Consider the following 26,967-nt stretch of genomic DNA (forward strand, 5'->3'; position numbering starts at 1 on the left):
CAATGCATAAGCTGAATGAATCATTGAATGACAGGAAAGAATAACGCATTGTTGGCTTTACTGACCTGAGCAGTGGATCCGTGACTACCCTTTGTGCATTCTCCGTACCCTCCTTTGTGCCTCCTTTCGCCCTGGTACTGTGTAGCGAGTTCATGGTGGCATATCAGCCTCGCCAAAGGTGTCCTGAGGAGATCGCTGATTTAGATCCACCGTTCGATCAACAGTCGATCTGGATCAACTTCAAGGCCTGTGATCACTGACACGATGGCAGACCGCGAAACTCGGTCTTCGTTACTGTCTCCACTCTCCCCGCCTGATCGTTCTTCACTTCCGTTCCAATACTCTACAGCAAGACCACCTACCGGTTTCTCCGAAGTCGAGACTGCATGGTCTCAGCCCAGTCATGCTATTCCTCCAGTCTCACCCTCTCCGCCTCCTCCACTTCCATATCCACTTTATCAACCATCGAAATCAAGACCTTCACAACGTGTCAGTCACGCTGAGAACCCATTTGGAGGGATCGAAGAGGAATACCAAGAAGCAGAAGATGGACAATCGACACTCACTGGAGATCTGTACCAACGGAGTGATTGGAATGGTGGAGATCATGATCAAGATCTGGGGACTGCATGGATTAAAAGATCGTGGGCTGGACCCAAAACATCGGGTGTTCTACAAGGTTTCGAAGATCCGACTACGATCGATGGCTGGGAGTGGTCGAGGATGTCCCATGAGACGGAAAATGGGAGAATATCCGCTGCTTCTCCCGCTGACAAAGGGGTGGAATACGCATACGATCAAGATGCTATCATGGATAGTCCGAACGAGATGACTCCTGCGCCCGAAAGGGGAAGGAGGGATGAGCAAGTCAACAGGGAAAGCTCGAGCAAGTCAACTCTACCTTCTGTGCTGGACCTCGAACGGTTGGGCAGTATTCGGCCGCCACAGCGGCAGTCGATGTCGCACGTCCCACTACAAGCGTCCAAGCTTCCGGAAGCGAGTACGATCACAGGTCCGAACTCAGCACGAGAGATCAAGAACATTGATAAATCTGATCCATTCGCTGATTCATCTGAGCTCGTAACTCAAGGGAACAGATCCGACCCAAGTACGAGACGAAGATCTCACTATATCGCGCAGACGACTCCTGATTTCCGGCCTCATTCCCAAGACATGTCCCGAGGTCGAGGTCCGGCTGATCCGCGAGATAAAGGTGGCCCTCAAGCTAACAACAATTATGGTGGCCAGTGGAAAGGGATGTCGGATCTCACACCGAATCTTATCTCGCCTGAAGCTCAAGAAAGGCTTGGAAGGATGTCGGTTGCTCCGGCTCGCTATTCCCTGCCTCCCAAGCAGCGAAACATCATACTTGGTCGCCGAAAACAGAGATCCAAATTGGATGAAGTTGAAAATCCTGGCTCAATAAACGACGAGAAGAATTCCCACTCTTCTTCCAAAGAGGTCGAACCACTGTCCGAGAAAAAGAAGAGCTGGTCAAGACGTATCCAGTCTTCGAGAATCGTACGGTTCCACACCAAATGGAAACCGTTCATCACCCCTCTGAACACTCTGGCGGCAGTGATCCCATTGACGATCTGCATCAACAGTGTAGGGGGGAAGGGGTCGAGCGAGCTCGTCAAGGTTGATAAAGGGGTGTTTGATGTTTCGGAAGCGGGGGACAAGGATGTGGGCTTGGGTAGTTGGGGCTGGTGTGCTTTTTCGAACGGGACGTGAGTTCTTGCTCATCTTATCAATGAGACGGCAGTATGATGTGCAACAACAGACGAGACGACCTAACTCGACGAGTGATGCCATCTGAATTCACGGGTCGATCGAGAACGTTGTAGACCGACGTTATGGTGATCACGGTTTGCTAATCGCTCAGAACGCCTTCGCAGTTCGCAATGCCAAGCATATGGCGACGGGGACTTTGCCACGTCTTCAGGATCGATCCGGATTCCAGGCAGGTGAGTGGCTGAGACTCAGACGTCTTGTCCTTGCAACCTATCACCTCAGCATTGGAGACTTGCCGCGCTGACTGCCATCGCCTTTGTATCCCGAGCGATGGGCTAGATTGATCTGACCCATCTTTCTCCCACCTAGCCCAACACTGAGTAACCTCTCATCTCTCTTGACAGCCTTGACAACCATCACATGGCTCCTCGTCCTCTTCCAACTCATCACCGCCTTCCTGCATTGGTATCTCTTCTTCGCACTCTCCCTCCCATTCACACATCTCGTAGATTCCACCATCACCACGACAAACGAAGACAGAGCAGAAGATGAGGCAGGGAAGAACAAGGCCGATATTAAGAGAATGAAGGAAGTCAAGGTTCGAGCGGAACTTGTGGCAGAGGTGGGTTTGAGGGTTCAATGTGAGAGACCGCCTTATGAGGGATATCAATGGGTTTGGTGGGCTTGGTGGGCTCATCGTAGAGGGCCTGTTGGACCGATTTTTGCCCTGACAATAGGACTCTTAAGTCTGATTACGGTCAGTGTATCCCCGGAATGGTCTTTGCACACGATACGACAAACGCTAAGAAAGAGGTCACTAATAAGAGTTGTTTGGATTGCCTGTCCGCAGTTCGTTGAAGCAGTGCTGTTCAAGATAGCCATAGAAAAGGCTACAAAGTCCACTGGCGTACATCTTGGGTGAGAGTTTTCTTTGCATGTCGCGGCATCGCTCTTGAGATGCAGTATCACGGCTGAGGCTCGTTGTCATCCACCACACCATAGAAAAGCCGCCTCTTTACCTCTCATGACACTGTTGAACATTCTCGAGCCGTTTATCGAGTCGATCAAATACCTCTTCAATCCGGTGAGTGGATCATTCAGCATCGACTTCGCTCTCCTCGCGATACACCCGCCTTGGCGTTGCTGTCTTCCACCTATCCGTTACCAATACCTTGTCCCGTTCTAAACCTTCAATGCGCTTGCTCCAAGCCGCACAATTAACCGTTATCCTTCGCGCTCCCCCTTCGATGCACAAATATACTAATCCCAGTACACCCGTCCCAACTCTCAGCGATCCAAACTCAACACCTTCCTGAACCCGCCTTCACCATCGCCCACCGTCCTGCTCCTCCCTGCCTCCGAGAAGAAGATGCGACACGTCCGACCTAACACCAACGCATCATCATTCTTCGCTCCTCGTCAAACTGCCATCGGTCAACCTCACTCCCGATCTCATCCACGGAAACATAACCATAATCGAGGAGGAGAAGGAGCGATCTCGCCTCAAACTGCTTATCCGTTACTGTCACCACCGCCTTCACAGATCCGTCGTCATCCGTCCACTGGGTCACAGACGGCGCTGAATTTGGATTTGGATTTGGAGTTGGATCCTGAGACAATCCGATGGTTAGCAGCGTATCCGACCGATGAGGAATTAGTACCCCTCATCAGCGATCTACGATCCGGTCGAGATAACGACGATTTCATCCTTTCCGACGTCGGATTACTGTATCTTCGTCCAACACCCGGTGATCCCGATCGAGAGGGAAGAGAAGGGGACGAGGGGGGTGCTGCGCTTCTCGTTCCTCCAAAGGGAACGATCAGGAAAGAGCTAATCGAAGATGCACATCTCGATCCGGATCCTTCTTCCTCTTCGCTCTCCGAAACAAATCACGGTGGTATGGCACATAATGACGTTGAAGCGACGATGGAGATACTGTCGAGGACTTTCTGGTGGAATGGGATGGATCTAGATGTGCGAGAGTGGGTGGAACGTTGCAAAGTCTGCAAAGAGCGGGAAAGGAAGGGGAATCAGGCTGGGCTGACGGGCGTTTCCTTGGACGGGGATTGAGGCTGAAGGCAAGGAAGAGACGGGATGGAAAGAAGGGGAGAGCGCGATGGCCGCTGAGATGGCGTTCGCGATGCGTAGAGCGGAGGAGGAGGCGGCGGGGGGCAATTTGGCATGAGGGGTGATTCTTGAGGCCGAGAGGAGTGCGAATAGAAGCGGAATCAGCGTGACCTCGGGGTTTCGAGCTGTTCCTGTACTTTTGTGATCAGTCCAGTCTTCGTTCGATGCAGTCCAATGTCAGTAAAAGACCACAAGCAGCACAAGGCAAGGTCTCGGTCTGGAATCAGTCCTCGTACCGTCTTCCAAATACGGTCTTCGGCCGCCATTGAGCGTATTCACCTGACTTTCGTCACTATGAGACCATATCGATGCAGATGTCACCGATGCATCCGCATCTTGGTCGTTTGTTCGACCCGACCCGTCACCGTGGTCTCGCTTGACTGAGCTGATTGATCGACTGTCCATCCATCTTCTCGTATTCTTCATTTCTCGTCATACCGCCCCACCGATCTACCAATCTATTCCCATTTCTTCTATCTCTGAATCCCTACTACGCCATCAGACCATCCTCCCCTTAATTTTGGCCAACTCGACCTTGGTATCACTGCCCACTCTTCCCTCTTCGCCGATATGGAGATTAACCCCTTGAGTCTTCTCCACGACGTTCTTCACACCTTTCTTCACCTGATCGACAAGGTTGTCTTTTGTACTTGAGCCAGGGGACAATACTCCTCCTGCAATAGGATAGATCGTACCACCTTGAATCCCTCCAGTAGAAAGTGAGGAAGAAGAGGAAGAAGAAGAGGAAGGAGAAGAAGGAGAAGCCGTACTGCCATGTTCCACCGGAGCAGCCAGAGTCGAAGTCGAAGGGCCGTTGACCGACAAAGATATCTTGTCGTAAACGCTCTCCCCGACCCCCCACACTTCTTTACCGACATTATCCCAATCGGTCCTTCTCACACCGACGACGAGAGACGAGATGGACTCGTTCCATTTCGTGCGGAGAAGCTGCGAGAAGGTCGGTTGATAGTGGGGTGATTGGGAGTTGGGACCGATGAAAGACGAGGGAGCGGGAGGGACGGTAGGGTCGAATGAGCTGTTGAGCAAGGTCGAGGAGGAGTGGAGTCTGGCCGGAGGATGGGCACATATGGCTTGTTAGCGAGGTTGCGTTTGCTTTTGCTCCGAGGATATTGGGTTAGGGATAACGTCGTTTGGCATGGAGACGAGATGGATAGCATGAGAATCGTGATTGATGTAGAAAGGAGAAGAGCGAGCACATGGACGGGAGATGGAAGATCATTCACCGCGATGTGGAAAGTACACCACGGTGCTCATAGCCTCATAGCAAGCAAGCACGGATCCCGCACACACTCAATATACAAAGCAGGACCAAAACTGACAATACGACCACAATCACGACCGCGACCACGAACGCAAATGCAAAACCCCAACTCACTCTGATCTCAACGAGGCGGTTTGCGCATTCAACGACGTTGAGAGCGTATAATACACCGCTGCAGCAGCGAGGACACCAGAGCCAGTACCGAGGACGAAGCCGGACATCGTGATTGATCGATCGGTTTGCGCTGTTTTGTGTTTGTTGTTGTGTCTGATATCAGTCTATAGGAGGAGATGAATGAGATGACTTGAAATACAACGAATCCGACGGTGTAGGATCCAGTGGTCGGAATAATGAATTCAATTAATTGGCGTCGTCATGCATCCGCTTGTCGCGTTGACATTATGCTCTGAAGTGTCTGTTATTCTGCTCTGCTTCAGTGAAGCATTCCGTATGCAACACCTAGCTGCTTTGAATCATCACAGCTCATGACGATAGCCCTCCTCCTCTCGTCCTCTCGATATCTATGTGTCCTCACTATGCATGCTTTTCGTGTCGTCTACTTCAAATCTCAACCTACATCTCCGCGCCTTCAGGTCCACCCTCCCCACCCATTGTCTGAACACCCGCACCAGCGTCTGCACCCTCTCCCGGTCTTCTGGCACTGACAATGTCGTCCACTCGGAGCAACAGTGTTGCGGACTGAATATGATGGTCAGCTTGGGCCTGAGAGGCTTTTCGCCAAGGACCGGGAAGCTCACCTCGATAGCAGTCTTCAACGTCTGGATCTTCACTGATGCTGACTCCAAGAGACCGTACTCCCTCATGTCTGTCACCTTACCGGTGTCACCGTCCACACCGAACATGTGATGTCCCTCAGAGTGTTTAGCCTGTCGCCATTCATGATACGTCAGCCAATCAATGACTATTTCCATTATTTGTGTTGCTCACCCTCAGCTCTGTCAATGTTCTGATCGCATTTCCACCACAATTCTGCACCAGTGTTCTGGGGATGACCTCCAAGGCGTCCGCGATAGCCTTGTAAGGTGCACCCGCAACGCCCGGCAACATCTTCGCCTTCTCTCCCAAAGCGACTGAGATGGCCATCTCAGTGGCACCACCACCAGGAACGAGAATGGGGTTGAAGACGACGTTTCGAGCGACTGACATGGCATCGGCGAGATTTCGGTCGATCTCGTTGAGGATGTCCTTAGAGGGACCGCGGAGGAGGATGGTACATGCTTTGGGGGACTTGCATTTGTCGAGGAAGGTGAAGTATCTGCGCAGAGCGAGACTGAGTACACCATACTCTCAGAGACAACTTGGTACTCACTCGTCACCGATCTTCTCGATGTAGAATTCTCCACATTGCGCTCCAACGTCGGCGTCTCTCAGATCCTCCACCCGGTTGACGATGGTAGCTCCCACTGCTCGGGCGATACGGTTGTTATCTGACTTTCTCACTCGTCGGATGGCAGTGATGTTTGCTTTGAGAAGATAATGTTGCGCGAGATCTACAAGCAATTGCGATAGTCAGATTAATGCGTCCATCCATCGATGTGGTATCCTGCTAATCTAAATGCTTACCTGAAACACCCTTCTCAGTGAAGACCAAGTCCGGCTTGAACTCCACAATCTTGTCACACATCGACTTGATTTGCTCCTCCTCAATCTGCAAGACTCTGTTCCAGTCCTCTTCTTTGCTGATCTCGATGTTGGTCTGTGATTCTCCCTTCTTATATTCCAAGGGGCAATCGAGCAAGACGATCCTGGGGTTCTCAATCCTTCTCCTCATCTTTGGGTGGGTAATATCCTTGTTGATCATGACACCTGAAAGGACTCTTGATTCCTCGATCTCACCACCTGGCACCTTCTCCACTCGAGCATATCGCTTGATGTCGACAGTCTTGATGTTCACCAGATTTCCCTTATCGCTCTCACTGGAGTTGTTGATGAGGCCATTCTCAGCTTCGGCAGTGACCGCGACCGTCTTGACGGCTTGAAGGGCCAGAGAACACATCAGGTCAGACCATCGGGACGAGAACTTGGTACCGATAGAGGTTTTGATCAAAGCGAGCATTTCAGATTCAGAGGAGATATCAACCGGAGTGGAAATTTGGGAGATGGTCTCGAGCGCGTCGTTGAGAGCGGCTTTGAAAGCTCGGATAATGACGACGGGGTGGATGTTTCGCTCGAGGAGAGGTAGGGAGTAGGCAAGGATTTCTCCAGCTAACCCCAGCAGTCAGCTTTACTGTCCATTCTTTGGGATGCTGGTTAGCTGACTTACCCAGGATAATAACACTGGTAGTCCCATCACCGACTTCCTCGTCCTGCGTTCTGGATAGCTCAATCATGGACTTGGCAGCAGGATGAGCGACATCAATCTCTCGAAGGATAGCGTGACCGTCATTGGTGAGTCTGTCCGAACTCGTCAGCTTGGCTACAGTACTACAAGTGCACGAGAGCTTACAGAATACCGCCCATAGGATCGAGAATCATCTTCAACATTGCTTTGGGGCCGAGACACGTTCTAATGACATCGGCAACGGTCTGCCATCAGATAGCTGTCATCAGCTTCGTCCGACTGTCGTGAGGGTCCCCAGGGAGTGAGCTCACCTTCGCAGCGACGATGTTGGCAGTCTGAGCTTTACGACCTGTCTGCCGTTCAGGTCCGGTGTCTGCGAGAGGAGCGGATGAACATGTGAGCCAGGCGCTCTTATGGCGCTAGAAGACCAAGCAGAGTGAGCCAATGGTACTCACTCATCACCACCATGGGCATTCCTCCTGGCATTGCCATCTTGCTGAATATCTATTGGTGAAGGCGAAGGAGAGGATGGAAGAGCTGGTGTGAAGGCGAGGCTGCAGGTCCTCTCGAGTTGTCTATTCGATCTTACTTGAAGTACGTCGAGGGTATTGGACGAGTGTTGTGAACGGATAGAAGGGCTGTATGATCAAGAAGGCTGAGTGGAAAGTGGATGATCTCCTGTCGCTATATTGCTGATTAAAATGTTCGAGCAGACACGACCAGAGCGCGACGAGGAGCAGCTTGTAAAGTGGGGGGAGAGGGAAAGCGTGAGAGTGATAAGAAGTCCGGAGAGTATGCCACATCACAAAGTGCTACGAGCGAAGCTGCTCTGTCTTTTCCGACCTTCTTTTCCATCAACAGCTATACACTCGTTACAACCATCGCAATCGCCTATCAGCCAAGATGCACCCCACATCACTGGTCCTCCGTCGCTCTACTTGGAAAGGTGCGTTGCAGTTTTGCCTTCTCTCCCGTGCAACAAATGGTTCAGGAAACCCTCTCCTCTTCGTTTTCTGTCTTCGTGGTCACTCAATCACCTGACAACAACATGCCAGATGCTGACTTGAGTGCTGTCTTTGCTCGACCTTGAATCTACGATTGCGACCGAATCATATATGACATCACCTCGGAACTGTGATTCCCATCTCTCTGTCTCCATCTCCTCCCACTCGACACACTACAACAACCCACATGACCCAAAACCACGATCCACAGGCCCATTCTTCACGGCCTTCCCATCCCTCTCTCATCACCTCAAGACCTCCACCCCGATATTCACAAAATCCCGCTCATGCACCATCGTCCCAAACTTTGTCGGTCTAAAGTTCATGGTCCATAACGGGAAAGACTATCTTCCGATCACCGTGACGGAGGAGATGGTCGGTCACAAGTTGGGGGAGTTCAGTCAGACGAGGAAACAATGGACTTATAGGTGGGTCGTGGTGTTTCCCGGTCTGAGATCTGTACTCGAACCCGCAGGATGGGAGGGTGAGAGTGGGGATGAACTTGAATACTGTGGACTTCATCGCCTAGTCTTGGAGAAAGAGAACTGATCACTTGCGCTGTTTCCTTTTCTTCACTTTTAGGAAAACCAAGAACTAAGGTCGAGCCGAGCAATCAAATCGAGAAGAAGAAGAGGCTGCTCGGACAAGTACTATTCGCCCATACATACCACGCATTAATGCAGATACCCATACGCCCCCGGCTCAAGCTGGCAACGCTATACTTTCTCTTACATTCCAACATGTCTCTATCTGACATTATCATGCTCATAAGAGATGTCGCCTCCCGCTTCATAGGAGCCGTCTGACATACTCAAGCACAGAGCACCCTAGCTGTAGAAGTAAAATTACATCAAAAGTCCCACAAGCGTTCATAAATATCATCAATTCGCATAATCGTTAATTCCATTACATCTTCAGCTTCTCAATACCCGATCAACAGGTCCAATCCCACGATTCTAGACCAGCTTCACATTCACCTTGACCCAGTCCCCACCAACCATCCACGACTCTAGCGACAGCTTCTCTCGCTGAGATAGTCTGAGTCTCCATACTGTAACGACGTGAAAGTATCAGCATAGTTTCACTCTCCGATGGCTCGGGTCAATAACGTGCTTTGCTTGGTGACAAGACACAGGCAAGCAGAATGTATCGCAGCAGTGACTCACGTCGAAACCCACGACTCCATTGCACCAAGGTATTGCAAGCCTTTCACAGGTTCCACAGGCGCATAAGTGGCAAGAGGTCTAAGTTGCGGATAACTGTTCCACTCCTTTCTCAATAGCCAACTCGGTTCTTCGCCCAACATCTCCACCAAGAACCTCTCCGGCAGCCTCGTCAGACTGAAGATCTTCACGGCATATTCGCCTGATCCCGGATACGTCTCGCCGTGCCATGATATGGATTGGAATCTTGGTGGTGGTACAGCTTGTTGTCGGGACGTAACGCCCGTCGTGATGATTGTATTCGGAATGTAAGCGTCGTCAGGAAGACCGAAGAAAGAAGGAATCGGATGACGTCGAGTCGTGGTCAGATACGTGACGTGCAAGTGGACGTATTTCTGGTGTCTGCGCAGGGGCGAACAGATTTGCCATTGTCATGAGCCATTGATTCAACAACCGAGAAATTGTACTTACGGGATTTTCTCGCTGATCGATTTCGTAATTCCTTCAGCTATAGGCGAGGAATACCAAGGGGCAGCGAAAAAGACCACGTCGAAGGGCTCATCGTCATTGAGCTCTGTCCTGTTTGTTTTGATGTGAAAGCGTGGAGCATTGCCGTCACTTTTGCTCGACGAAATGATGTCCACTACCTGAATCAGAGAGAAGAGATCAGTCTGACAACCTGTTCTACTCCACTGCCGGGAAACGTACCTCGGTGCCCAGATGCATTTTGGCTTTACTATCGTCCAACATATTCTGGAAGATCTGCCAGTTCCCTCCCTGCACCTGCGAGGCGCCACTCGCAGCCAACGACACACCCGCACCAAGAGCATGTATAAGATTCAGATCAGTAGCGTACTGTGTAGTAGCATCCATTACATCAGCTGGACCCAATAGGCAATGATCAATCGACAGCTGAACGAACTCACGTTCACCCGTGTGCCACCCTCCATGATCTCGCCCATCCACCGATCCGACACCTTGACCACATTCTTCGCCCAGTCCTCTCCTGTACGAGTCGTGAATTCCCTTCCCAATCCGACCGTTTCTGCGAAATCCTCGATGCTGTCCACTCTACCTCTTTGTGCCAACCAAGCGGGATCGTACAATCGTTCGAAGCGTTTGAGCAGGTCGGCTACTGCTGATTTGGTCCGGGTATATGAAAAAGGGCCGTATCGCATCAGAGCACGGGCGGTATCGAGCCATGATGATGTCGTGCTGTCGGTCGCAGAAGTAGAATAGAGGAACTGGTTGCCGTCCTGCGGAAGAACATTGGCCATTAGCACTCTGTCGTCGGCGGGTACGCGACAGAATGTCGAAAGGTCGCGTCAATGTATCTCGGCAAAGGCGAAGGCTGTTGGATCAGAAACTAAAAGAACTTCAAACATACCCAGATACCAAGACCTCTCTCGCCGTAAGAAGGATCGATCAGCGTCAGATTGAAGTGCTAAGGAGATGTCAGAGATGCGCCCTTCGTACACAGTCCCACAGGCGGGGCCGCCTACCTTTGCCGCCTTCATCATGTTCTTGTTGGCGGCCACGAAGATACTCGCGCCGAGTTCTTGTGGGATTGTCCTCTCGTCACTGTGCGGGTGAACGGTTGTGCTTCCTGCGTCGGGATGTCGCGTCAGTATCAAGCTTGTCGGATCGTCGATAGCAGCAGGGGTTGTATAAGGGTCTCTCGGCTGGATATAGTACCTGTGATGCCTCCGCTCCCATCGCTCCTCACCTCGATCCAACAACTCGACACTCCATACACAACGCACACTATATCCAACACACTTTCTATCATTTCGCATGAATCGCCCTAGACAGGAAAGGAAATGATACTCACGTCCACCAACGTATCCCTCCTTCTCAAAGACCACAATCTCCCCCACCCCTTTGCCACTGTCCTCTTCCAACCCCAATCTCCTCTCCAACGTCCTCGTCGCCCTCCTCATAAAGAACGCCGCCGAAGACCCACTCGCTCCCGCACCGATGATCGCTACTCTCTTACCGGAAAATTGGTTCTGAGCATCCTCAGATACGGGATAGGTCTTGTTGGGATTGCTACCTGAATGAAATTGTGTATTCTTGGTAGAAGAGGAGGAAGAGAAGCCAGAGAGAGAGGGAAGGAGAGATGAAGGTCGTAGTAAGAGAAAGATGGAGATGATTGTGAATACCGATGTGAGGAGTATCAGTCGAGAACCAGTGGAGGTTGGGAACGGCATTTTGGCGTAGTTGATCGATCCTACAGGAGGAGGGGGAGGGAAGGAAAGTTGACCGCCAAACCTGTCTGTGTTCTATGATCTGTTGGATTGGCTTCGACTAAACCGCATGAAGCTTCGGGCTCCTTATGCCAGAGCTCGAGACGATACAGCCGCGGCGATCTATTTTGAAGATGATTTGAGAATCTCATAAAAAGACATGCCACAGAAACAATAGGCAAAGTTGAACCAAGGTTGTAGCGTGTCCGACCTCCTCCACCTATCCGTCAGTAACGACGTACTCCCTGATGATGATTGCGGTGCACCTCATCCCGCAGGGTGGAGAGACCATGTTTCTTCCCACGCCATATCACCACTGCTTTGGACATGCCAGAATTTATGATGCATTGTTACCTCAAGTATACACATACAACAAGATGAAGAGAAAAGATCGCTCAATTGTCGTTTTGACAATCACTCTTTGCAAGGTATACAGCAAGAACTCCCAAGAAGATCGGTTACACCATCATACGGAAAACCCAAGACCGATAGCTTCGTGATTATGAAAGGAAGAATGTCTCTGCCATCTCCTCATCCTCCTTGCTCATGTGTGCCATCCCTCTGGCCGAAGCAGCAACACTGGCCGTGCTGTGGAGAGTAGGAGCGCACGACGTTCGGTTCGAAGCGATACGTTGTTGTCTGGCGGCATAGGCTTCGTGAGAAGTCGGTGGAGGACCTCGACGGGGTGGTGAAGACTTCTGACTCGACAGACGGGAGATCGAACCGGTTTTCTGTGTAGGCGGATCATTCACATCAGCTTGCGTCGCGAATCGAAGAGAACCCCATGTTTGGCACCCGCATTCACACTCACGTCAGACAATCCTATCACCGACTTGCGCCATTTACTCTCTTTTCTACCCAGCTCTGCCAATCCAAGTCCCACACCGACCGGAGCCTTTCTTGGCGGACTACTTCCAGCCAGCTTCATACCATCGCCGCCAAGGTCGGAAACAGCCGAAGTAGGGGTAACGATCTTGGTTTCGAGGGAAGATCCGATGGTGGTCGCTGATTGAGGGGAAGTGGCTGATGGTGGACCGAGCTTGGAGGTATCGACGCCGAGTCCGACAGCGTGTCTCGATGGGATGCGAATGGGAGCGAGTGGTCGAACGTAATCGTGGTTCTCCTTCTCTTCCTCAACACAAATGGTCTCCCCTTCGGACGAGCGTGATGACCGTTCCACAGGGACGTCTTCTACCTCTCCTTGAAACTCAAAGCCCTCGAGACTCAGCATCGCTTCTGGCTTCTTCTTCTTGACCGTCGGCGGTTGAGGCAGCGTGTCGGCCGGGGCTGTTGGGGCAGCGGAGAAATCGACAGGAGGAGCTACGACAGGTGGAAGGGTAATAATCGGACTAGCAGCTGGCGATGGCGGAAGAGGGATCATGCAAGGATTTGTCTCTTTTGGTTGAGGTGTTGGTAGGCCTGCTTGAGCGATACCAGGGGAGGATAAAGGTTTATGGATCGATGGTGAAGGTACGGCTGACGATGTGGGCGCGTTCCCACTTGCTCTGAGGTTGGATGCCGAGGCAGTGTTAAGCCTGCCAAGAGTGGGCTTTGCTGTGGTTGCGGACGATGACGAGAAGACCACCGATTTTCGCTTGGTAACCGTTGATCCCTTGGTCGGCTCAGGCGTGGTGTTGGATCGTCCGGTAAGTTTACGGAAGAAAGAGGAGAATGAGCCGGATTTGGCGGACTGGAGGGGCGGTCGTTTGGGCGCATTGGCTGACGGGTGGACAGGAGCAGGGGGAGGAGCTGACGTCTTGACAGCTGGAAGAGATGGAACAGGTGGGATCCTAACGTGTGCCCTCGTTAGCAAGTGCGATTCGGGTTTCCTTCCGGAACGTGACTCTCAACTCACTTCTCCGACACCGACGAAGCTCTCTCTCTTCCACCCTTCTCCGACTTTTTCTTCCTGAGCGACTGCATCGATTTACTCAAATTCAACCTGCCCGAAGTCTTTTTCGGAGTATCTCTCACTTCACGTATGGGACTCAAAGGACTTTTCAACTGCTCGTTCACGATTGAACTGAACGCGGTGGACGGAGTGGTATTGATGGCGACCTCCAAAGTGGGCGGAACTGTCGACTTGACAATCAAGGTCTCCGGATCGTTCTTGATGAGATGAGTGGTTGAACGTGTGCGAGGATCAGGTCCGACTGATGAGATGACGGCTTCCAGCTGTTCGTCGTCGGAACTAGCGGACGCGGAGGAAGAGGTGACAGAGTGGGTCAAGGATGGATGAGAGCTGATACGATCGAGGTCGAGCGGATTGGTATCGGTGTCGGAGGAGGTGGAAGGGAATGATCGTGGTGGCTGTTGTTGTGAGGTGATGACTGTCGACATGGTGAAATGAACGACCGGACGTAAAAATGGAAAGAAAAAAGGTTGGTCCTGGGAAGGCTGTCCCGTCGACGACTCAAAGGGAGCGAGCGAGTCTTTGATCCGGCTCGAGACCCAATCCTGTCTCAAGATTGGGAATCTGTTTGGTTTTCACTAACTTGCCGGAAAAAAAGGGTTGGAAAAAGACGTCAGCTGACCATTCCCTAATGTAGAAAGCCACGGGTGTGATCCAAAGGGAGTGACTCACGCAAGAGCAAGGGTTATATGTAGAGAGGTGAGGACTGCTAGCGTAGGATCAAACCCCGACTCTGTAGCTCTGCTATATGTTCACTTGTGGTCGTGTGATCGAGGTACTGTACTGTGTCGATGTCTGAACCACGATCTGCGGTTTGCGGGGAAGACAATGGGGGCTTCTTTTTGGGAATCCAAATCCGACTTGTTTATTGCAGGACGACTTGTCAATTTACGTTGTATCACGCGTCAAAGGCGATCGTCAAGTGTGTCGCAGAGAGGTGGAGATGGATGATGTATCAAAGAGAAAAGAACAAGGATGCTCGAACACGAACAACAAGGATCCCATGCAGATTCAGAGAGCATATCGTTCACCCAGACAGACAGACGACGACCCGATGACATCGTTTTCACGACTACTGTAGCATCAGTCTTTTCGTCCTCTCCTTCGGACATGATCACACTACTCCTTTGGGTTAAACAGGAACTCTGATCTTTTCATTATGATTCACTGCTATGACTGTTACCATCTGACAAGGTGTAACCTCTGCACTTGGTCATTTTGCCGACGTGAAGCGCAAGGCAGACGATCCGGTCCGAATGCTGTAACGCATCGAAATAGCTTAAATCTTTTTTTCGTGTTCGTTTTCTTTTTTTCAGAGATGGCGTCAGGACCGCGGAAAGGGAGGAGGGGGGTCCAGAGTAAACAGAGCGATCTTGCAAGAGAAGGAACGAGAAGCGCAGTCAACATCTCTCTCAATCAAAGACAGAATTGAGCTATGCCAAAGGTAGGAAAAACGATGTGAAACATTATTTGTTCTCGATTGACAATGGGACAGAGCAGGACGGGTCTGTTGTTGTTGTTATTGTCGTTGTTTTTGTCGTTGTTGTTGTTTGATCGGGGTCTGGACCACTGTTAGGAACGAGCTCATCATCGGCAATAACGAGAGGCACTGGACCCTCACCAACATGCGGATGTCTCAGTAGTACAGTGGTACAGTGGTAGACCTTTCCGGTGAGTCCGGTTATCTGTGGCTTGATGATTTTCCCTGAAGAAAAGCACCTGCATAGTAATATTTTGCTCCAGCTCACGCGTCTTGATTGATTGTTCTGAGCAGCATAGGAATCGTAACAATAGTAGTATTGTTGTGGTGGCCAGCTGTCGGTCGGTGATCCATGCTGATCCACCAGGTAGCAAGCACCTCAGACCGCACCGCTGACAGACAGACAGACAGATGAACGTCCCTATTTATCTACTGTTGATTTGTGTGACATGGAATGCTGGATCCCACATCGTCCATCGCTGCAAATGGATTAGCGTCAACTGAAATGAAAATAAGCTTTGTGGACGGAAACCGAGAACCGATTCGACCCTGAAGATCGCAGTACGCAACCACAACGACGAGATCGCGAAAAGTGCATCCTGACCATCAACCATGATGAGGTCATCGATATCCCACTCTTCGTATCATGCATTTTGAGAACGGGAAGATCGCATTGCATGCTGTCCGAGTGCGAGAGTGATTGGTCAAGGCATCGATAGGACGAGGCCACTCTGCTACGTCAACTATATATACTCATTAGATTAAGTCACTCATGGATTGATACTCACAGTTGCATCTGATACGAGCGGATGACGTCTCACCTCTCACCATCCTTTTTGGTTGGACATGTTGTCCTTTCATGTAATATGCGGGAGGCCCCTTTGAGATCCTTTGGCCTTACGGGTCTCACACACTCGCACGTATCAGACGGATCCTCGATGATGAACGCACGTACAAGACATAGTCACAGGTGGTCCGCGAGACCTTCATCTCTTACTATCGACTGGACTCCACTGTTGATACTGACCAGTCTGTTCCATCGTCACTCACAGATGCTAACTGGTCTTTCGGTGTAAAATGCCTTTGCCTCATACTTGCAAGCTTTTTGGTTTGAACGAGTAATGTTACTCACTTTGATCAAGATCTGATCAAGATGCAAATCTCTTCGACCGTCCCCGCGCACCGACTACCTCGCACCGTACAAGTAACTACAGTAGCACTCCTCCTCCTCCTCTTTTCGACCTCGGTTCAAGCACAACAATCGTCGACTCAACATCCTACCGTTCCCTCAACGGTCGCCACATCAGCTTCTGCGACTGGATCTATAATCCCACCGACGACCAGCTCAAATAGTACCGGTTGTTCATATGATGGCTCGATAGGGTAAGTCCGTGTGCATCTCCCCCCACATACCCCCCATCGTGTCCTTTCCCCCTTGGAAATGTAGCCCTTCGCTGACACTTGAGGACCAGAAACTACATCTCATGCGAGAGACACAACGTCTCCACCCCGGTACTGATAGGTGCTGGTATAGGTGTTGTGGTGGGGATCTTGGTACTTGCCTTTGGATGCATATGGATCGCTAAGCGACCCAAGAAGAGGGAAAGTGGGATGACGGTTGATGATCCGGGGGAGCAAAGACGTTCTGTGGACAGACAGTCAGGCTCCTCACGAGATGAGGGCCGAGTGAATCAGATATCGAGAAAAGGGAGAATGGTCGATGGTGACGAAGAGATTTATAGCGGGGACGAATCGGGTCATAAGCCGGTCAAACATCGAGAAGACGAAGAGAAAGCTCCACCTTCATCTCTTTACGATCCACCTGCTCTTCCACCTTACGCCCCTTCACCGGGAAGAGGAGTTAGAGACCTCGAACCGAACAAAGTCGGCGAGAGTGATATCAAGACTGATATCCTCCAGCCAAGAAAGACCAATGCCCATTCTCAGAACTCGGGTTCTCACCAGACTCCCCATGCCGTCCCCGCTCGAATAACATCTATACCCGTCCCCGCTCGACACCCCACCATTTCGTACACGGGAACACCTGTCCAGCCCAGCCAACCTAGGAATTTATATACATCTAACCCTAGTCCCCTACCAGTCCCAAATCCGCAACCCACAGCTCGTCCACATGCACAAGGTCAAAACCAATCAGCATCACAAGTATTGAGTAGACCTCCTAGCAGAGCAGCATCTATAGTGTCTACTCGGACTAACGGACGACCACAACTATCCACTCCTCAACACCCTCCTCTTCCTCTTCCTTCTGCTTTGAGAGGATCAGTACACAGTCGACATGCGGCACCAGTCCCTTTGCGCGGAGCAAGTCAGATAGTCAAGAGACCGCATGCTAATACGAATAGTCCGCCTCGAACTGATGGGAAGAATTCTGAAGTCCCGCCAGTACCTTCACTTAGTGACCGCAGAGCTCGAATTCCGTCTCCTTCATCCCTGGATTTGACTCACCCAATCGCGCGTGAGGACAGGATATCATCTGTTTCAGATCTCGATGGAAATGGATCGGCTGCAGTGGCAACGGCGTCAAATCCTCTCGATGTTCGTGTGGGAGGTGGTATGACAGGGACTCCGCCTCTCACTATTCGTAAATCATCTTCTCGGCAGACTACCTTCCGCCCTCCACCACGACCTGCGTCGAGTTCTGCACCTACCTCGATCCCAGTCTCAAACGCATCTCCTCCTGCAGAGATGAGAAGAACAACTTCGCAAAATCCCATTGCGACAGGACGAATCTCGACGCCAGACGTTCGATTGCCAACCATGTACGATACTCTTTCTCCACCTCCTAAATCACCCCGATCTCGAGCACCACCAGTGACCAGATTGAGAGCTGCTGAAGAGGGACACGGGTCTGAATTGAGATATATGAGATTGGACAGTGGATCAAGTGGTTCGGAAAGAGCTAGTAGTGGTTCGGAAAGTGTGGCGAACACTCCGGTTTCGCTACCTTCCAGGGCAGGAGGCGGTAGGGGGCCACATCGAGATCGATCTGTACCTGAGAGGGAGAGAAAAGGGGTAGGGGAGAGTGAGTCTTCGGCTCGAGGTTCGGGGGAGAAGAGGAAGAAATTCAGTGCAGGGTCAGGCGGAATGGTATGAGGATGCCTCGATACACTCCGCTCTGTGACGGGGCAGATGCCGGGAACGAGAACCATCTCCCCAGCTACCATAGTGTGCAAGATATGTATGTAAATTGAAGCTCAGAAGGACTGCATTGTCCTTCCAACCATCATGCCATTCGCTGAAACACGTCGATCATTCATGCATACCGTTGTCTGCTATACACTCATCGCTTTTCCTTTTCCTACTTTGCCACTTCAGCAGCAGAAAAGAACCTAGGCGGTGATCGCCGCAGATCACCAAGACTGCCCTCGTCGCAACCACACGAGATCATGGATTTTCCCCAAGTTGAGTGAAAAAGCTCATTTCCACAGTCGTCGTGGCTCGAATTTAGCTTGACCATCACATACCTTGTACAACTTGGTCATCGTCCGCAGCAGCACGATCGCAAGACGACATATCGACAATGACATCGTATCCCTCTCCTTCGTCAAGCCTGCTAGAGCAGGGCAAGCTCATCAAACAAGGTGCTGAAGCGGTACGTTGCTCCGCACTCTTACGACCACCTGAACTCTCAGTCGGTGTGTGTTGCTGACCTCAACATGTTGGAAATCATTGCATTCACAGAAAGTCTACCTCGTTCCATCATTACTCCCTCGACCGACCATCTATCGTCCTACCAACCATTCGACCGCCGGTCCCTCCTCCCCCCGTCCTTCCTCCTCCTCCTCCTCCTCCTCCTCCTCAACCTCCACTAACGACAGCGGAGTCATACTGAAATACCGTTTCCCCAAAACGTATCGTCATCCAGTCCTTGACGCATCTCTCACTTCGTCCCGACTGACCTTCGAAGCTCGATCTCTGTCCCGCGCAGCTCGAGCGGGCGTCGTCGTCCCTCAAGTTCTGTGGGTGGACGAGAAGGGTGGTGTACTGGGGTTGGAGAGGGTGGAAGGGTGGAGCGTGAGAGAGATCCTGGGTGGTGGAGCGGAGGGTGAATTAGAGGTTGAGTTTGAGGATGGGGAGCTGGAGCTGGGTGAAGGTGAAGGTCAAGAAGAATATGGGCCGGACGATACAGGCACAGAAAGGATAGATCTTGGTGGAGAGGAAGAAGGGGAGAACGAAGGGATGAAGGCGTTGAGACGGTTAGGAGTCAGTCAAGGTGTGTATCTGACTTGCGTTGCTCCGGTGCTAGTGTTCCATTTTGGATCGATGAGTCAATACGCAAGTGGAACCGCAAGTTTGAGAGTTGCACGCACCGGATACGGATCCTCGCTTCGACCGCAACGCCTCCCGGTCGTCTACTACCAGTTCTGCGGAAGGGGAGAAATAAAACAGCTGATTCTTCTGTCCTCCTTCGACACAGAACACCTCATGACATCCATCGGGACAGCTCTTGCTCGTTTACATCTTACAACTATCATCCATGGCGATCTGACAACATCCAATATGATGGTCCGTCTTACCCCAGACGGTGTGCAGCCTTATGAGATTGTACGTGGTCCCTTTGTCTCGGTTTTGTCTCCAGCTGCGTCCGCTTCGTGCACTTCTCATACGTTACTACTTCTTCGACCGTACTCTCTTTCCACTCCCACACCCATCCTCAACCCTACCCTTGAGATTTGTCCCTTGCACCCCTGCTCTGCCCAGCAAAACACAGACACAAGCTGACCTGTGACCTTGATACTTCCAGGTCATGATCGACTTCGGCCTCTCTTCAACTGCTCAGTTTCCTGAAAACTACGCTGTCGATCTATACGTTCTAGAGAGGGCATTCGCATCGACCCATCCTCAATCGGAGAACTTGTATGCAGGAGTAAGTCTTATCCTCCTGTCACTCGTCTTGGTGGTATGTCCCTCCAGCAGACATTACACAACGAGAACTCAATCAAAATGGGCATGTGGGGTTCCACTGTATCTTTCACTCCCACGTTCGCTACTCCAAGTCTGTTACCGCTTTGGAAAGATTTCTGCCTGTAATAGTGGCTCAGGCGCCATTGACATGGAGCTGACCTTCTAATCTTGCAGGTCTTAGACGCTTACGCAAAAGGTTTAGGGGAGAAGAAGTGGAGACCAATTGAGATCAAGTTGAAAGAAGGTGCGACATGTAGGATCGTAACATGTTGATGAGTGCTGACGGAACGGTTACGATACCCAGTACGACGAAGAGGTCGAAAGAGAGATATGACTGGTTGAGAATTTTCAGTGAGTGTTCTCCCGAACGAAGTGCCACGTACATGCGCGCGATGTCATTGAAAGCCAGAGCTGACATTGCTGCATAGCAGTCGTAAACAGATTCATTCGTTGATTATTGCTTCGCATGGGTGCACAGCGATAGACACTCTATAGACATGATGACGAGATGATACGCGGTATGAACACATGATCCAACAATCACCTAAAGATCCGAGCTTGAAAGGAGAAAGGGTACAGACTGAGTCAACGTCGATATTGAAAATTACAAGAGAAAGGTTGCAAGACGCCCAGCGTCGAGGGCAACCGAACCGAGTTATGATCGTGAACAGACTTTATCCACTGACCATCTGTTCTGCGACACTATATCTGCCTCGTACGCTTGATAGGCTGGGGCGAAGCGAGAAGGTCGGAGACGCGACGAATCGAGGCAGGAGGAGTGATGGAAGTCGGACCCGCTATGGTGGACGGGCAGCACGCGTGGTTTCTGCTGCTGCTGGCAAAGGGGATTGCCTTGTGGCACGTTTCGATGATGGGAGCCGATGGGTGTCGTCGAGGAGCAGGATTCGGAGGGGAAGGTACCGGTGTCGGAAGTTGGAGGACTGGCTCGATCACACGAAGACCGCATCCTGGAGGAACAAGGATTCGAGGGAATGCCGGAGGTGGAGGGTTAAAGTAATGGGACGGTCGAAGCTGGAAAAGCTTCTCCTCCAACCACTCGTCCGAGAAGCGGTGCCTCGCCGACGGTGCTCTGCGCGCTCTCCTGTCAGGTGTACCCACCTAGCAAGTATCCGATCAGCTCAATTGGTTCGTCGACCTGTTCGGTAGCTCACCTCCCCACTCATTGCCAACAGGATCCGTGCCGCCTCCGTCTCCTCTTCTCCGCTCGCCTCATCAGACCCAGATATAGAAGCATGTGCTTCATCGTCGTCAGTGGTCGTGGCTCGCTTCTTATTGTGGCATCGGGGGAGATTGGCTGCCTCTCGGGCTGTGGACGATACCCCGTCTTCCGAATAAGTGTTGTTCGACCTGTCGCCACGGTGCCAAAACTTGGGCGGTCGGGGTATCCCATGCTGATGGCGCTTTGACGACTCAAGTCAGTGAGTGGAAACGGGTTGGTAAGGAAGCTGCTCACGTAAAGGGCACAAGCATTGCACAGGACATTGTCGTGGACCGGAACCGGGTCAGGATTGGTGCGCCAGAGTTGGGCGCGAGCCTTATCCAAACCACTCTACGTCAGTACCATTCCGGCTTGATCACGATATCGAAAGGACGGAGGGAGGGAGGTGTGATAGTCTACGCACATTTCCGCATCCACAATTCTGGCAAATGGATTCCCTGATCGGGCGCGGACCACTGGCAGTCTTGCCCTTCGAGGGTTTCTTGCCCCTTTTGGCTTTAGAAGGGGACGACGGAGACGAAGATGAAGTCTTAGCCTTCTTGGGAGACGGGGCTTGCTGAGAGCTAGTGCTGCTGAGTGCCCTCTTTCTGCTTTGAGCCTCTGGAGTGATGGAAGACTCGGAAGTGGTTCTTTGAGACGGATTTTGCTGAGAGTTAGTGCCGCTTCGTGGACTCCTCCTACTGGGAAAAGCGGCCTTGGCGGAGGAGCTAGAAGCTGAGCGGGCCGGCATCTTGAGTCTGATTGAGAACTATCGGTCAATGATCAATAATGAGGTCCAATTGCGTTCTTCCAATCCATATCGAAGACTCACGATCTTGCGGTTAGGCTTGAGTGTGATGTGTGATGTGTAACGCTGGTGTGAAGTGGTGACTCGAGTTTGCGGTGAGTTGAGGATAGCTGGCTGACAAGGTATTCCACGATCAGAGTCAAATGCAAAGTGACCGACAAGAGCTAGCTGACGAAGATTGACTAACTGCTGGTTGCTGATGAGGAGGGTCGCAGACGTACAATAAGGGTTGGAAAATGGACCTTTTTATACTAAGCTTGTGGTAGACGGTGATCTGTTCATGAGTATCGGATCAGCGAGGCTGATTGCTAGCCTGATGGCGTATTTCAATAGCAGTCACAAAGGATAAGAGTCATACAACCTGCCTGGGGGGGAGGGAAGATGGGGATGACAGGAGGAGACACGAAATGGTGGGACGTGGCGGACTATGAAGATGGAAGGGGGAATGGAGTGAAAGGATGGCTGGGACAATACGAGATCGGTCTAGTGATTGGGTGGGCTTTGTTGAGGAAGTAACTCACGATGTGATGTGATCTTCAAGGAGACGGTGATGAAAGGATGACAGGTGGTAGTATGTCGCTGATTCGCTCAAGTTTGGGAATTGATGCCAAGCGCAGAGATGAAGAGGAGCAGAAGGATAGATAACGTAGGCGTCAGATCGTAAAAAAGAGGAAGCGATGGGTGATTGTGTATTGTGAATGTGATAGCTATGCTACTGAGCTAGTAAAAGGTTGAAGAGTGAGCTTGAGCAGCACAGTGTGAGAGTGAGATAGGAAGAAATTCGTAGCTGGAAAAGTATAGAAGAGAAAGGGGAAGAAGACATACCATCAAACGCTTTATATATCGTCCAGAGATATCTACTGCATCATGCTGCTTTGCGTCTTGCCGGGCGCCTTGACAGATGCTTGAATCGAAGACGGGGTTGGAACCGGCTGTATCGGAGCACTTTCGAGGACAATAGACGACTTGAGATGACACGAGGTGTTGAGTAGTCCGTTCCTGATTGCAGCGATCGGTTTCATCTTGTCGAATCTTTCGATAATAAAGCACGCAGGGGCGCTAGAGGAAGAGGATCGTGATGTCATATGTGACTGCGAAGCGTTGAGAAGCAGCACGAGCAGTGGGACGCGGCGACGGAGCAGAGATAAGAGAATAATGGGGGTGAGAGAACGGGGAAGAGATGGGATGAGATGGGGAGAGAGCGCTTTGTTCCATTTCACCGATGTGAACACGTTTTCCTCCCTTGTACACACATAAATCATGTTGGATCAGGGTCTAACAATTGCGAGAGAGTGGGTCATGCCAGATCTTACTGTCTTGCCGATGAACCAAGCTGACCCAGGGACGAAGGAGCGATGGGATGTGCCGGATCCGCCAAATCCTGATCGGGATATAGTCTGGTCATCTGACAGAGAAAGAAGATAAGACGATGTATAGCTTTTCGGGATATTACTGGTTCAAGGGATGGAGTGGAGCCAGTAAACAAAAGGGACGAGAAACAAGTCATGGAGGAAGGAGCAAGTATGTGTTTGGTTGAAGCATCTTCTCCGGTAGATCAGTGCGTATAGGGTGAGGCGAAGAGGTCAATGCACGCTTCAATCGGGTTTGATTTTTGCCAGGAGTCTGACTATCGAAGCAGGTTCGATACTCTCAATGCTTTGCATGTGATGAGATGAGATGAGATGTTATGAGATGGTATGCGATGAGATGAGATGGGACGAGAGGTGTGTGGCCTCGCGGTGAAGTCTTCGATTATCATCTTCTTTCACAAAGTCACGACGATCAATCTCAAACGCCACAGCACATGACCGCAGCCTCTTACCTCTTTGGGAAGGGAATGTTAGTGGTGACCTGAAACGCTTCTTCTATACTTGAGTTTTCCTTCACACGCGTGCATCGGTAAGTGTTGATAGCAATGAGGCAATGAGAAGACGAGGCTTTGACACGAGAACGAGCACCTCCTGAAGTCGACGGGGTTCGGGCGTCGGTAAAAGACGAGCTTCGCGCAGAGCAATGCAAATCGTATCGTCCTCGACCGTTCTTCAGGACCCCTTATCGCGACGAAGGGCAAACGAAGCAGGCCTCGTTGGTAAGATACAGATCACAGAGGCATATACACGTCCTATCACGTGTAAGTGAGCAATCTGAGTGAGACAAGATATCCCAGCTTCTTCCTACCCGGAGCGAGTCTTCGGACCGAAGAAACGATCAATCGTACGACTCTGTTGGTTCTGGCCTACATAGCATAGGCACAAGTGGGTGTGGAGCAGAGCAACGCCGCGTTTGTGAGCGTGGAAAATCAGTAAGCGGTAGTATGGAGCGAAGTTGCACTATGAATGAGATCGAGACCAGATGTCGTTCGAAAGGGGTCAAAAGGCACGGATAGAATTGTCGGCCGCAGGAATTGAGTCGCGCGAAGAGAGAAGAGATGAACGAGAGCGATCTCAACGGAGCGCACCAAGCCATACAGGTCTTGTGGCCGAGCAACGACGAACGGACAGCCTGGCATGATGCTATGACACGACTTTGCGGTCTGTCTCTGCATGCCAGACACCTGTAACAACACAAGCAGCATTGCTGGCTCCGAAACCAAATCATCTGCTCAAATGGAAACGCTGGCCGCGATTCCATGCTGATCGTGATTGTCGGCGATTACAATTCTAAAATCCGATTGACGCCACATCTGTCCGCTATGTATCTGTTATCAGGCTCATTCATCCCACCTACTTCCCTGAAGTCAGAGTTTCACTGTCCCAGCAAATCCCCCCCTTCACAGCCACAGCCAATCCCACACCCAACGGTCGTAGGCAAGGCTGGCAGTAACACAAAAGATCTTGAACTTGTACTCGACTTGACCTCTTCTTTCTTTCAACCTTCAAGTCTTCAACCACTTTCAAAAAAATGTCTCACCGAAAGTACGAAGAGCCTCGACACGGTTCGCTCGCGTTCCGTGAGTGTGCTCTCCTACCTGCTTGAAGAAGAGGAGATGGGAGGGAGGAGACGACGAAGAACGGGAATGAAAGTTTTACTGATGTCTGTCATTCTTCGTTGAACAGTTCCCAGGAAGAGGGCAGCCCGACACAGGGGTCGATGCAAGGCTTTCCCCAAGGTTAGTTGGATTCTGGACAACGGTCATTTCGTGATAGGATTGGCGGGAACGGAAGTTTTGGTTGGGCGAGAAGTGTTGAAAGGCCAGAGGAGGAGGAAGAAACTGGGTTGTTCTGAGGGACGGAGTGTTGACTTTTCTGTTCGACTTTTAGGATGATGCCAAGAAGCCCGTCCACCTCACCGCCACCATGGGTTACAAGGCTGGTATGACCCACATTGTCAGGGATCTTGACCGACCTGGATCCAGTGAGTAACGGCCTGCATCGACCGAGTTGGGCAAGAAGCTGATTGCGACCCTTCGTTTGTCAGAGATGCACAAGAGGGAGGTTGTCGAGGCCGTCACTGTCATCGAGACTCCTCCATTGGTTGTCGTTGGTGTTGTTGGTTACGTCGAGACTCCTCGAGGCTTGAGGTCTTTGACCACCGTCTGGGCTGAGCACCTCAGTGATGAGCTCAAGAGAAGGTTCTACAAGTGAGTATCAGTGAGCGAAAACGAAGTCATTCGGCTGCTGATTCGGGAGCCCACCAGGAACTGGTACCGATCAAAGAAGAAGGCCTTCACCCGATACGCCTCCAAACACACCGAGAACAGCGGCGCTTCCATCACTCGAGAGCTCGAGCGAATCAAGAAGTACTGTACCGTTGTCCGAGTCCTCGCCCACACCCAAATCTCCAAGACTGGTCTTCAACAAAAGAAGGCTCATCTCATGGAGATCCAGGTCAACGGTGGTTCCGTCGCGGACAAGGTCGACTTCGCCAAGTCTCACTTTGAGAAGACTGTTGATGTCGGTTCCGTTTTCGAGGAGGATGAGTGCATCGACATCATCGGTGTCACCAAGGGTCACGGTTACGAGGGTGTCACCGCCCGATGGGGTACTACCAAACTTCCCAGGAAGACGTGAGTTTACTTGCGTAGCACAATATCCGACCGACGGTCGTGATGCTGATAGTTTTATGTTTTTCAGCCACCGAGGTCTCCGAAAGGTCGCCTGTATCGGTGCTTGGCACCCTTCCAAGGTCATGTTCTCCGTCGCCCGTGCCGGTCAACGTGGTTACCACTCCCGAACTTCGATCAACCACAAGATCTACCGAATCGCCAACGGTGCTTCCGGATCTTCTGGTGCCACCGAGTTCGACCTTACCAAGAAGGACATCACCCCCATGGGCGGTTTCGTTCGATACGGTATCGTCAAGAACGATTTCGTCATGATCAAGGGAACCTGTGTCGGTCCCGTCAAGCGAATCGTCACCCTCCGAAAGGCTCTCCGAACCCACACTTCTCGTGCTCACACCGAGAAGGTCTCCCTCAAATTCGTCGACACCTCTTCCAACTTTGGTCACGGTCGATTCCAGGATGCGGCCGAGAAGCACGCCTTCTTGGGTCAGCTCAAGATCAAGTCCACCGCTTAAATGGTTGGTTGAGGCGATCTTGGGTAGATGGGAGAGAGAGATTAGCAGTTGGGTTCTTTCTTCGTGCAAGTATGGAGAAGACCTATTGTAATATCATGACAACGGTAGCATGCATATTGTGACCGTTGGGCTGTTTTCATGTTGCAATTCCAGGTCATGATCGATCAGGCGATCGTCGAAAAAACATTCTCGCATTGTGCAGTTAGGCAGGGAGTAAACGCTACCATCGCTACAACAACCTCCTG

General features: G+C 51.3%; 9 protein-coding genes across 9 annotated transcripts; 4 read left to right on the plus strand and 5 right to left on the minus strand.

Moving 5' to 3' along the window:
• Positions 1-264: 264 nt before the first annotated feature.
• On the plus strand, positions 265-3,805 carry IAR55_006113 (uncharacterized protein; the record flags this gene model as incomplete). Its single annotated transcript, XM_066949200.1, has 6 exons — positions 265-1,730; positions 1,899-1,967; positions 2,104-2,491; positions 2,585-2,652; positions 2,737-2,818; positions 3,026-3,805. 6 exons carry the CDS (start codon positions 265-267, stop codon positions 3,803-3,805), a joined length of 2,853 nt encoding a protein of 950 aa, XP_066800208.1.
• Positions 3,806-4,360: 555 nt separating this feature from the next.
• IAR55_006114 (uncharacterized protein) lies at positions 4,361-5,365 on the minus strand (the record flags this gene model as incomplete). The annotated part of the gene is made up of 2 exons (XM_066949201.1): positions 4,361-4,928; positions 5,259-5,365. The coding sequence occupies 2 exons, from the start codon at positions 5,363-5,365 to the stop codon at positions 4,361-4,363; spliced, it is 675 nt and encodes a 224-aa protein (XP_066800209.1).
• A 352-nt stretch (positions 5,366-5,717) lies between these two features.
• On the minus strand, positions 5,718-7,938 carry IAR55_006115 (T-complex protein 1 subunit gamma; the record flags this gene model as incomplete). Its single annotated transcript, XM_066949202.1, has 9 exons — positions 5,718-5,843; positions 5,903-6,031; positions 6,093-6,420; positions 6,475-6,655; positions 6,729-7,370; positions 7,429-7,559; positions 7,612-7,691; positions 7,758-7,819; positions 7,902-7,938. 9 exons carry the CDS (start codon positions 7,936-7,938, stop codon positions 5,718-5,720), a joined length of 1,716 nt encoding a protein of 571 aa, XP_066800210.1.
• A 1,445-nt stretch (positions 7,939-9,383) lies between these two features.
• Positions 9,384-11,823, minus strand: IAR55_006116 (uncharacterized protein; the record flags this gene model as incomplete). Its single annotated transcript, XM_066949203.1, has 8 exons — positions 9,384-9,501; positions 9,617-10,015; positions 10,085-10,260; positions 10,322-10,468; positions 10,540-10,869; positions 11,001-11,057; positions 11,116-11,219; positions 11,445-11,823. The coding sequence occupies 8 exons, from the start codon at positions 11,821-11,823 to the stop codon at positions 9,384-9,386; spliced, it is 1,710 nt and encodes a 569-aa protein (XP_066800211.1).
• Positions 11,824-12,359: 536 nt separating this feature from the next.
• IAR55_006117 (uncharacterized protein) lies at positions 12,360-14,199 on the minus strand (the record flags this gene model as incomplete). The annotated part of the gene is made up of 3 exons (XM_066949204.1): positions 12,360-12,590; positions 12,671-13,649; positions 13,715-14,199. 3 exons carry the CDS (start codon positions 14,197-14,199, stop codon positions 12,360-12,362), a joined length of 1,695 nt encoding a protein of 564 aa, XP_066800212.1.
• Positions 14,200-16,404: 2,205 nt separating this feature from the next.
• Positions 16,405-18,365, plus strand: IAR55_006118 (uncharacterized protein; the record flags this gene model as incomplete). Its single annotated transcript, XM_066949205.1, has 2 exons — positions 16,405-16,634; positions 16,724-18,365. The coding sequence occupies 2 exons, from the start codon at positions 16,405-16,407 to the stop codon at positions 18,363-18,365; spliced, it is 1,872 nt and encodes a 623-aa protein (XP_066800213.1).
• Positions 18,366-18,792: 427 nt separating this feature from the next.
• Positions 18,793-20,519, plus strand: IAR55_006119 (Kae1-associated kinase Bud32; the record flags this gene model as incomplete). Its single annotated transcript, XM_066949206.1, has 6 exons — positions 18,793-18,864; positions 18,954-19,485; positions 19,690-19,817; positions 20,017-20,139; positions 20,352-20,421; positions 20,482-20,519. The coding sequence occupies 6 exons, from the start codon at positions 18,793-18,795 to the stop codon at positions 20,517-20,519; spliced, it is 963 nt and encodes a 320-aa protein (XP_066800214.1).
• Positions 20,520-20,879: 360 nt separating this feature from the next.
• IAR55_006120 (uncharacterized protein) lies at positions 20,880-22,147 on the minus strand (the record flags this gene model as incomplete). The annotated part of the gene is made up of 4 exons (XM_066949207.1): positions 20,880-21,296; positions 21,350-21,598; positions 21,652-21,732; positions 21,821-22,147. 4 exons carry the CDS (start codon positions 22,145-22,147, stop codon positions 20,880-20,882), a joined length of 1,074 nt encoding a protein of 357 aa, XP_066800215.1.
• A 2,958-nt stretch (positions 22,148-25,105) lies between these two features.
• On the plus strand, positions 25,106-26,722 carry IAR55_006121 (60S ribosomal protein uL3; the record flags this gene model as incomplete). The annotated part of the gene is made up of 6 exons (XM_066949208.1): positions 25,106-25,154; positions 25,261-25,313; positions 25,465-25,558; positions 25,622-25,784; positions 25,842-26,210; positions 26,278-26,722. 6 exons carry the CDS (start codon positions 25,106-25,108, stop codon positions 26,720-26,722), a joined length of 1,173 nt encoding a protein of 390 aa, XP_066800216.1.
• Between the last annotated feature and the right edge of the window lie 245 nt (positions 26,723-26,967).

Source organism: Kwoniella newhampshirensis, chromosome 13, assembly GCF_039105145.1.
Source record: "Kwoniella newhampshirensis strain CBS 13917 chromosome 13, whole genome shotgun sequence".
In the NCBI taxonomy this organism is placed as follows: Eukaryota; Fungi; Basidiomycota; class Tremellomycetes; order Tremellales; family Cryptococcaceae; genus Kwoniella; species Kwoniella newhampshirensis.